The sequence below is a fragment of the Bos indicus genome, chromosome 19 (assembly GCF_029378745.1).
Source record: "Bos indicus isolate NIAB-ARS_2022 breed Sahiwal x Tharparkar chromosome 19, NIAB-ARS_B.indTharparkar_mat_pri_1.0, whole genome shotgun sequence".
In the NCBI taxonomy this organism is placed as follows: Eukaryota; Metazoa; Chordata; class Mammalia; order Artiodactyla; family Bovidae; genus Bos; species Bos indicus.
The window spans coordinates 50,149,807-50,161,763 of NC_091778.1; the positions used below are offsets into that span (position 1 = coordinate 50,149,807).

An 11,957-nucleotide genomic window follows, 5' to 3' on the forward strand; every position below is an offset into this window, starting at 1 on the left:
GAAGTTTATCCTAAAGCATGGATTTCCACTAGAAGCCAGCATCATCTTTGATAGTTTCTAATTCTCCAACTCTCTTTAAGAACTCTTATTTACAACTTTGAGTTTCAGTTTTACAAGTTTCTTTTACTCACTGTTGATATCTACCTGTGCAGAAATATCTCCACCTACTGGCAAGAGATGAAACTACAGGCAATTTTTGAAAGTACTAGCAAAAAGTTATTGAAGATGTGGATAGAACCAGTTCTCCCATCTCCAAAACCCTAAGCCATTCAAATTATTCTCCCAAGCTCCTTTACTTCTTTAATGTTGTACTTGCTCCTATAAAACAGCATATAATTTGTTATGACTATTTAAAACACTATCTTTGCACACAGTATATATAAAAAATAGATAAACAGAAAGAACCTACTGTATAGCACGGGAACTCTACTCAATACTCTGTAATGACCTAAATGGGAAAAGAATCTTAAAAAAAGGGGATATATGTATACATATAAATGATTCACTTTGCTGTACTGCAGAAACTAACACAATACTGTAAATCAACTGTACTCCAACAAAAATTAATTAAAAACAAAACTCAATCTTTGGATAAAAATGTCAAAATATATTAACATAATACTTGAATACAGCTTGAATAGTATTTTTCACATACATTATTTCTTATCTAGCAGGATCCTAAAATAAATAACACTGTCATTTTAAATGTGTATTTATAACTAAAAAGCAAAGGCACCAAGAGAATAAGAGATTTGCTTAAAGATACAAAGTTTATCAGTGGCATAATTAAGATCTGAACCCAAATTTCCTAGCTCCAAGTTCTATACATTCCACAACATTCCCAACTGCCTCCAACCTTAACAGTAAATAGGTCTACACTGTAGATGTCTGCTTTATGACAGTTTCCAGGAATACACTGTGGTTAAATTAAAAAGTCTGTTCATATTTTAATAAAACTTTCTTCCATATTCAGATGGCCAAGAGGCACATGAAAAGATGCTCAATATCGCTAATTATTAGAGAAATGCAAATCAAAACTACAATGAGATACCACCTCATACCAGTCAGAATCGTCATCATTAAAAACTCTACAAATAACAAATGCTGGAGAGGATGTGGGAAAGAGAATCCTCCTATGCCACTGGTAGGAATGTGAATTGGTACAGTCACTCTGGAAAACAGTATAAAGCTTCCTCAGAAAGCTAAAAATAAAATTACCATATGAGGGCTTCCCTGGTACCTCAGCACTAAAGAATCCGCCTGCCAGTGCAGGAGACACAGGTTCGATCCCTGATCCAGGAAGATCCCACATGCCACAGAGCAACCAAGCCCACAACTATTGAGTCTTTTAAAAACTCAGCACAGCCAATAAATAAATAAAATTATAGAATTACCGTATGATCCAGCAATCCCATTCTTGGGCATATAACCAGTTACAACCCTAATCCAAAAAGATACACACACTCACTCCAATGTTCATAGCAGTGCTCTTCACAGTAGTCAATACACAGAAATACCCTAAATGTCTATCAACAGATGAATGGATAAAGAAGATGTGGTATACATATACAATGGAATACAACTCGGCCATTAAAATAGAATGAAATAATGCCATTCGCAGCCACATGGATGGACCTAGAGATTACCAGTAAACCAGAAAGACAAATACCATAATGCTCACTTGTGGAATCTAAAATACGACACAAATGAACCTCATCTACCAACCAGAAACAGGCGCACAGCTGCCGGGGTAGGGGGCTGAGGGAGGGAAGGGGTGGGAGGTTGGAGTTAGCAGATGTATGGAATGAATAACAACAAGGTCCAACTGTATAACACAGAGAACTATACTCTGTATATGACAAGCCATAATGGAAAAGAACAGGGGAAAAAAGAATATATATATACACACACACACAAATATATATATATATATATATATAAAACTGAATCACTTTGCTGTACAGCAGAAATTAACATGATAAATCAACTACACTTCAATAAAAAATTGTTTTTCTTTTGTCTTATAGAAAAATGCTCATAGAATAAGTTTTTAAAAATGTAATTCAACCCACATTTAACAAAACAATTATAATTATATCCTTCTTTTCTATTGCCACATTTTAGGTATGTTTATTTTTTATCCCACCTTTTTCCAAAAATTATTTGTAGAGGCTGGTAGCTGTAAATAGCAAACTTTATTAAGTCATGCTTATTGTTATCCACTTTCATCAGTAAGAGACAAAAATAATAAACTTCTTAAAAGATTTTTAATCGAATTTTAAAAAGAAAAGTGAGCCCAACCCAGGTTTATTCTGATTTCTTATACTTCCGTTCATGGTATTATAGAATTTAAAAAATTAATGTCTGACACATGTCAAGAAACTGATAAGTATTTGTTGACTAAATAAATGAAATAATGGCTCCAGACCATTACAAGATTCTAAATCATTATGGGGTCCTACATTGAAGACTCAATTATGCTTATTAAACTGTTTTCAAGATGTTTCCAAAAAGTTTAATCCATGTGTGATATCAGAAGACTTATATGTTAAAGCTACAGTAATAAGAAAGTGTTAATTATAAACAATAAACTTACAAAGAAAAGAATGGTAAATAAAAGGAACAGAATAGAGTCCAGAAAGAGAACATGTATGTTGTCAACTGATTTTTAGCAAGGTGCCAAGACAATTCAATGGAGGAAACAAAAGCATTTTAACAAGTGGTATGAGGAAAATTGGCCATCCGTGAGAGAAAAGAAAAAGAACCTGATCCTTGCTTATCACAGTTAAATTAACTTTAGGAGGGTCCCAGACCGAAATGTAAGAACTAATATAAATATTGCAGAAGAAAACATAGAAAATCTTTAGAACTGTGGATTAGGAAAAGATTTCTTATATTCGACGTAAAAAGCATGAACCATAAAGAAAAAAAACTGATGAATAGGGCTTATTCAAAATTCAAAACTTCTGCTCTTTGAGACACTATTAAGGGGAGGAAAAAGCCACATGCATATTAGGAGAAAATATCTGCAAAACACTTATCTGATAAAGAATCTGTATCCAGAATACAAAAAGAATTCTCAAAACTCAGTAAGAAAACAATCCAATTTTAAAACTATGAGCAAAAGATTTGAAAAGATATTCACCAAAGATACACAGATGACAAGTAAGTCTATTAAAAGATGCCTAACACTGTAAGGTCAGTAAAGGAATTAAAACTAAAACTACACTTACGTTATCTCTACACATCAATTAGAATGGTTAAAATCAAAGACTGACAACAGCAAGTGCTAAAGCTCTCTGGCTAGGATCGGGAGCAACTGGAACTCTCAGACGCTTCTGACAGAAAAACAAAAATGGTACAACTTTGAAAAACAGTTTAGCAGTTTGTCGTTTAAGTTAAACACATACTTACCATATGATCCAACGATCCTAAATATTTACCCAAGAGAAATAAAAACATGTTCACAAAGAGAGGTGTACCCAAATTTCCTTTATGATGGCTTTACTTATGATGGCAAAAAACTGGAAACCAATGTCTGGATATTTGTGAACGCATAAATAAAATGGGGTATGCGTGTACAATGCAATATTCTTCTGGAACAAAAGGAACAAACAACTGATACACAACTTGGATGGACCTCAAAAGCACTACACTAAGTGAAAGACGCCTGACTCAGAATACTACATACTGTATTGTCACATTTATATAAAATTCTAGGAAAGACAAAACTACAGCAACAGAAAGGGAATCAGTGGTTGCCAAGGACTGGAGATGGGAGAAGACTGTGAAGAGGCAGGAGGAAACTTTTGGGGAAGGAAAAAACGCAATTTGTGCGATCATCTACATAGGAATTCCTACCTAAAAGCAGTATTTATTTTAAACCTAAGTTCTTTGTCTGCTGTGGATTTTTAATAAGAAACCAGACCAAACTGCCAAACTTAAGACACATGAAAGTTCTAAATTCATATCAAATGCAGTTTTTAAAAAGTCAATGCCTTTAGAAGTGATTCTAAAATAAACTGATATAAAATTCTTCACTTTGTTCAATTAATCATATATTAGTCCAAAAATCCAAACGAAAAGAAAAAAAATTTAGTGTTAATACCGAACTGTAAAAAATGCCAAATACTCGGGACTTCCCTAGTGGTCCGGGGGCTCAGAGTCCACGCTCCCGACGCCGGAGGCCGGTGTTTGATCCTTGGTCAGGGAACCAGATACCACATGTTACAACCAAGACCTGGTGCAACCAAATACATACATTTTTTTTTAAATGACAAATACTGATATCTGGAAAACTCGCACTAGTGAAATATTAGTAGGCTCAATGTTCAGCAAAGTCGCTCTAATCAAGCAAAAATAGATATGACTGCAATCCTAAATAGAAACCAATAACTAAGGTTAGAAAATACAATGAATATGTTACAAATATAAATTAGCTGGAATTACATTAAAACATAGAAAGAAAACTATTAAGCTAGTCTAAGCAATATAAACAAAAGTTCAAAGTTTCTAGGTGGAAAAATGAAATACACTTAAATGCCTCCTTTTCCCAAATTAATGAATTCTAATCACAATCAATGAATTTGTTTTTAAATTTAACCATTTAATTGGAGTTAACTTGGAAGAGCAAATAAGAGCAAAAATTTTTCTGGTACAATGAGAATATTAAACTAAATTATAAGCTATAATAATGAAGAGTATGGCACTGAACAAGAGCTCATCCATTGTAACTAACGTATTAACATAACAAAAAGGTATCACAGCGCTGTGAAAAGGAAGAACTGGTTAACAAATAATGATGAGTGACTGAATAGCAATTCGGGGGGCAATGTCTTCCTAAATCATTTTTAAAAACTCTAAAATAAAATGTACTTAAATATTTACTAAGCCTCTTGAAGAAAAGGGCTTCCCTAAGTATAAAAGAAAAAACCAAGGGAAAGTTGGACAAATTTGACTCCTTAAGTAACAAATTTATTCAAAATCACTTTTCTTCCAAAAATGATCAAAATTAAAAGTCAAATAACAGACTAGGGAAAATGTCTGTAACAAGTATGACAACAGATTAATACCTTTTTCAATTCTCAAGCAGATCACCCAAGAAAAACACACAGAGCCTAACCAATATCTAGGACAAGACCAAACAAGTCAACAAAGAGAAATATTACTTAACAGAAAAATACTCAACTTTACAAGAAACTGTTAAATACTCTTTGTCATGAAGTTAGCAAACATTTAAAAAAAAAACAAGAGCCAATTCTTATAATAGAATATTAAGAGGGATACATTTATTCAATGCCGCTCTAAACAGGCACAATTCTTTTAGGAAATAGCCTGAGGAAAAAAAGTCATCAAGAACCTAAAAAGATCCACACCCTTTAATGCAATAGCACTCTATGGAAATATCCTACGAAAACAACCCTTAAAAAAAATATTTTATCTACACCAAAATGTTTACAGCAACTATCTATAGAAATAAAATTTAGAGATAAAAGTTAAAACAAGAAAAAAACCTGAACAACGGTGATGGTACAGCATTCTCTTAACTGGTTATCCTAAAATCAGTCTTCACAGTTTCCATTCCAGTCCATCCTTATTGCCTGAAGACTGACGTTTCTAAACACCGAATACACGAAGCTTAAAATCCTTCAATGGTTCCCACCACTGTAAAAAATGTAAAATCGAACTTCTTGGCAAAATTTCTATATAACAAGGTCCTAAAATGGGTTGGTCCAATCTACAGCCTGATCTCTTGCCACTCACACCCAGTGTACTGGTCATAAACAACACATGTAAAAATACACAGAATTACTTCTATGTCTCCAGTATTCGTTCAAAATAAAATGCCAGAAAGCTCTTAATCCATGTTGAAACAGGATTCTGCCTTCACATGAGTTTACAGCATTGACAACACTCACTGAGCATAGATAACTCGAGACAACTCACTGCCTTCTGTGAGTTAGGGCTGATGCTAGAGGTAGAGCCTCTTAGTCACAGAGGAAAGGTCAACATCGGTCAAGGAGAAATTTATGGATAAGGGTTCCTTGAGTTGAGCCTTAAAAGATGAGCAAGGATTTCGAGGGACAAGGGTAAGTCAAAATAAATGAAACTGTTTTATTTTCCACACAAGATCTTAGAAGTTTGTAACAGGCACTCTAGACAGACAACTTGGGCTCTGACATGTACTTAACCTCTCCAAGTTTCTCCTACCTCTTGGAGTATGAGAATTAAAAGTAATAATAGATGTAAACTTAATATGGTATATGGCACTTAATAAGCATTCAATACATGTCCCTTATACAGAAACACATAACAATGCTGATTACAACAATATATTTCAAAGGTTTAGCATTCTTAGAACAAAGTACCAATAAAAATGAGAGCAAAGAGAAAAAGCTGTAAGAACAGGGCAACATACAGCCAGAATCCAACAGTTCTCCCTACACACTATGATGACATCCTCGTACTACACATCACAACAACACAATAACATATTCATAATGATTGCTGTTACTGTTCCATCGCTAAGTCATGTCCGACTCTTTTGCAACTCCATGGACTGGAGCCCGCCAGGCTCCTCTGTAGATGGGATTTCCCAGGCAAGAATACCATTTCCTTCCATTTCCTTCTCCAGGGGATTGTCCTGACCCAGGGATTGAACCCACAACTCCTGCATGGCAGGTGGATTCTTTACCACTGAGCCACCTGGGACTGAATCATAAATAAAACATTAAGTTCTGTTAAGGACGGACTACTTGAAGAGTAAGACATAGTACATCTTTGAAAGCCTTCAAAATTGTTGGAAGATACCAAAAATGGCTAAAATAAAGACCTTGCAGGGCTAAAGCATGGACCTTCACTTACCTTGAAAATGGAGTTATATACTAAATATGCTAAATTATACGCTAAATAAATGTCAGTGTGTTGTGATAGTTACAGTTCAATCAACAGGACAAAAGCAGAATCCATGTTTAAACACACACACACACACACATCCACACTTTAGTCAGCAATGAAAACCAAACTACATTAAGCACCTTGGCAGTTTCAGTCCCTGCCTGAAGGTTAGACTGGAAGAGATAAACTTAAGAGAAAAGGAAGGAGCTAAGTTACACTGGCTTCATCCTCAGACACCAAGGGAAAAAAAAAATGAATTGGGGACATTCAAATTACTAACACCCATAGAACAGACCATTATGGTGTACAGGCACATTCCCACTTAGGAAACTATGACAATCAAGTTGCAATTTTTAAAATTTTTGAATCAACAAAATATGCAATAAAACAATATTAAGATACCAGCATATGTAAAATGAGACTTTTTTAAAGTTAATATTGCTTTAGCTATAGCCAAGGTTATTACTGCTTAGGATTTTATAAATTAATAACAAGGAACAGTGTACAAAAACATTTAAATTACAAACAGGTCTACAATAAATGTTTTGGAGAAGTAATCTGTTATTTCTCCATATCTAAGACTTTTAAATATTTGAAACTATAGTAAACTGCTTTTTCCAGCCTTTGGTTTTCAAAAACAGTAATAATATAAAAAACTACCCTCAATTTTTTTACCTCAAAGAATATCTTCTATCCAAACCATCATAAGAAAGGCCTATGCATAAGTCTAATGTACAAGAATTTACGTTTTATAATTTTCTGTATGAATACTAGTTGAAATTGATAGCTTTACCATATAGTCCATTTTAATGATCAGGTATTAATGTGTCACAAAAAAAAGTAGTAGTTTGATGGACCAAATCAGATCTTAACCACCAATGACCTGAGGAATTTCAAATTTCATATCAAATTAGCACTGCCTTCTTTACATCAACAAATATCAAACAGTTCGCTAGTTGACTGTAGTCTTAGGAATAACATGTGAAAAAGTATAATATCTGTTGTGTGCAGAGATCTCATGGTTCAAATATTTTTCCTTCAGTTCGTGTGTACATGTGAGAATGTATATATGGGGGGAGGGGGGTGTGTGTGTGTCTGTGACAAACACCAAGCAAAAGCTGTTTACATCTTTCAGTAAAGTGGCAGCTCTCCATGAAGGACATAACTGAGTAACTACAATTCATGAAGCACCTTGGAATCCAAGACAGTCTATAAATTTAAAATACTAATATGGTATTAAAACAAAGAACAATTATTTTACATCATCTTACAGTTCAAGTATACGGTAATCCAAATAAAAATTCACTATGGGATTTGCTCCCCCCATTTTTTTTTTTTTAAGTAATTTTCCTCTATTATGGAACCCAGATCTAAATGAACTGTTAAACACTTAAGTCTAAAGGTATGCCAAACATTTCTTAAGGTCTTAACAAAGAATCAACCTTTTTTTTTTTTTTTTTAAACAAAATGAGGCCTAGGTTAAATATTTTATTTGGCTTCTCAAGATGGACTGAAAAGTTGGGCACCAGCTCCAGACCAATTCCTGGACGCACATCAAACACAGCCCTGTCATTTATCCAGTCAGTCAAAACAATCTTTTCCATCTAACTCTTTAATGTTTATGTCCTAAAAAGCTGCTAATTGAATCCAGCTCTTAAAATCTATTTGTTAAAATCTATACCATCTAATTTGTAAGTGGACAAAAATGAAAAAATACATATTAACCTTCCTGGCAAAACAGAAGGGACTCTACCATTCGTAACCAAAAGGAAGAAGGCGAAATTCTTAATATTTAAATAGTTTTCTCTTAAAATATGACAGAGACAAATTCCCAATGGTTTTAAGAAACTGAGAGTATCTAAAACTGTTTTTACAATTAAGGGGACAAAGTGTATTTAAAATTCCTCAGAAAAATCTAAAAATACAAAATTACTCTATAGATTTAGCCCAGTATTCCCTATCCCTCCAAAAAATGAGTGTAATCTTTTCTCCTGACTTTACTCATGAATTTTATAATGTATCATATGCAGGAAGAAAACCACAGATAAACACTTTAAGATCTGAATTACACTAAAAACCTCAAACTCATTTTATCTGCAGAAAGTCAAAAGCCCTGTTTTCTCCCTCATGCTCTCATCGTGTATATAACCTAGAAGGAATTAAGTGGCCAGGAGCCTATTTCTGATGCCTTTTGCACACCTGGAATCACAGGTTCTTTCCATGATCACTGACACAGGATTGACTCCACAGAGGAACAGCAGTAGATAAACTCTAAAACAACAAAGATCCCTTGTAAAGGTTTCCATTGATTCATTAAGAAAATAAGGAAACTGAATGGGGGGAAGTAAGGGAGACAGGCATCCCCCAATCCAGGTTTTCCATTAAGAACCACTCAGTTAATGATTCTTTGCAATATTCCCTAGAGAAAGTAAAACTGTCATGAAAAGTAATATATTTTAAAAATTGCAGCCAACATACAGTCAGGCTAAATTCTCGAATACCTAATTCACTGCAAGTTTTTATCTCGAAAGTTCAGCCAGTGGACTGGGATGTGACATACAAGCATTCAATTACAAAATTAGTCCGTATAAATCTCAAAGTCTAGTGGAGACAAACATAATTACAGTTTATTTTTACACACGCACCCACATACACAAAGATTCTCTAAGTCATCTTTCTCATCACACATCCGAATATCAACGTGCACAATTTATTAATAGCAAATAATGAAGCCAGAATTACAATGGTTTCATTTACACGTATCAAACTCCAAGTAATTTTTCCCTAAAATGGGGTAACACGACCATGTAAGAATATACAAAACGTACTTGTAACATTAAAGATGTAACACACTTGGGATCATAAACACTTCGTAAGAGAAGTCTGCTATCCAGCAACCCCTCCAGACATTCTTTTCCATTTAGAAAAAGGAAGAGGAGGAGAGTGGGGAGAGAGAAAAACTTTGCTTCAAAGTCCTTCTGAGCACAAACTTAGAAAGGGACTCAGAAAAAGTGTGTTTTTAAAGCAGGTTAGAAGTGAGACACAAGTTCTGCGGCCTACAAGGAACAACCCCAAACATACTACCCTACAATCAAACACTTCCAAAACACAGAGGGTACAACGAGCCCGAGTCGTCGGATCAGGCAGACACACCGGAAAAGTCAACCTCGGTCTCCTTCCCTCTAAAGTCGTGCGTTTCAGGTGTGTGGCACCGGCTGCTGCGCCTGGCAGCCGAGAGGGAAGGTTTTGCACGCGGGCATAAGTGGGCGAACAAGTTAACAACCGGGGAACACACACACACACACACCCTCCCGTTAAGCGCTCCATCTTTAAGGAGTGTTTACTGCGCGCAGTCAGCAGCCGGATTCAATAATCCCCGCCACAGGAGCTCCTCATCCCCTCCACGACCCCACCTGGGCAGCAGCCCAAGGGCTGCTCCCCGACGCCCCGGGAGAGAGTCGTGCTTCTCGGCCAAGGCTTTTCGACCTCAAATCCGCCTGGAATTCCAACGGGGGGACCCCCCCCCCAACAACAACAAAAGACCCCCGACTCACCCTTGGCTTTTCTAAGAATTTCCCAACGAGGGAGAGTGGTTTTGCAATTACTCTCCCTGAACTAGGCCTTCCCACGTCCCCGACCTCCCACTCACCATTGATCGCGACCCTGGCCCTTCTCAAGGCCACAGGCACCCCCCGCCGGCTCGCCCACCCCGCGGCCGCCCGGGCCTGGCTCCGGCCGCCCGCCCAACCCCCTCACCTGTCAGGCGCAGCTTGACGGGCCCGTTCCTCCGGCCCCCGGGGTTAGACATGTCCCCGGCGGCGGGGGCGGCGGCGGGGCTGCGGCCGCGGCGCGGGGCCCGGGGCCGGCGGGCGGCGGGCGGGGCGGGGGCGACGGCGAGGCGCGGCGCAGTCACCACAGCGGCCGGGGCTGGGGCCCGAGCAGCCGGCGCCGCGGCCGCCACGGCCGGAGGGTCCCGGATGTGCCGAGCGTCGTCGCCATGAGCCGCGGAGGGAGCGGGACGCCGAGCTCCCCCCTCCTCCCACTTCTCTTTCCTTGGCCCGGGCCGCACAACAAAGCGGCAGCCGCGGCCGGCCGCGCCGCCTCCGCCCGCGCCCCCGCCGCCTCCACGCAGCCTCCTCTGCCTTTCCCTCTTCTCGGCTCGGTGAGGCCCAGGAGCCGACGGGGCCGGGCGGTTGAGGCGGGCGGTGCTCGGCGGCGCCGGAGCAGGATTCTGGGCTCGGCCGCTTCCTCCTCCACCCGCCCTCTTGTCTGAGGAAACCCGGTCCTGGGGCCGCCGCCGCCACTCAGCGGCTCCGGGGGGCGGGGTGGAGACGGGGGCGGGGTCGATGATGCGGGGCGGGGCCGGGGGCGGGGCCTGGGTGGCCGCGCGCGGCGCACCCGGGGGGCGGAGGCTCCAGGCCTGGCTTCGGCCTGGGCGCGGCGGTCCCGGCTGATGAGCCCTGCTGTCCCACGCAGAACTTGAGGAAGGAGCGGGCAAAGGATCCGGGTGGCGGCGCCGACCTCTGTGGTGCCAGGAGGGCCTGGAGTTCAACCCGCTTAGGGGAGAGCTTTTGTCCGCGTAATACAGGCTGCCTTTATTAGACGCCCACCGCGTGCAGGGCGCTTCTCTGAGAGGCAGGGGCCAGCGGTTAGACCCGAACCTGCTACGGTCCGGAGTGAGCCTCGGCTGGAGTGAGGCAGGAGACGCTCTTCCCACACCGAAGGTTCCGGCAAATCCCCAAGGGTGTTTTGCTCCTGGTAGCGTAGTTTCCACCTCCATCCAGGACTCACCTGGTGAACGAGATCAGGTTACCAGCCTGCTTGGGCTCTTTTTTTCAACTGTAGCGCAGGGATAGGCGGATGATAATGCCTTAAAGGATAATTAACAAGATAAGCCTTCGAGAGCAATGTATGAAAGCTTTTCATTTTGTTATCTCAGGAGGAAAAAAATAGAAAATGAAATAAAAATAAATGTACCTTACCCTTTGACCCTGTAATTGCACTCAGGAATTTATTCTTGATATAATAGTACAGAAGATGTTATTGCAAAATTCGGTTAA

The 11,957-nt window shown here is 39.3% G+C and overlaps 1 protein-coding gene across 3 annotated transcripts in view; it reads right to left on the bottom strand.

Moving 5' to 3' along the window:
• The window catches only part of SMURF2 (SMAD specific E3 ubiquitin protein ligase 2), a 114,075-nt gene extending 103,288 nt beyond the window's left edge, over positions 1 to 10,787 (bottom strand). For all 3 annotated transcript variants that reach the window (XM_070773807.1, XM_019980485.2, XM_070773808.1), the window contains exon 1: positions 10,654 to 10,787. In XM_070773807.1, coding sequence (XP_070629908.1) covers positions 10,654 to 10,705 — 52 coding nt within the window. In that variant the 5' untranslated portion in view covers positions 10,706 to 10,787. The remainder of the gene's footprint in view (positions 1 to 10,653) is intronic.
• Positions 10,788 to 11,957: the final 1,170 nt, after the last annotated feature.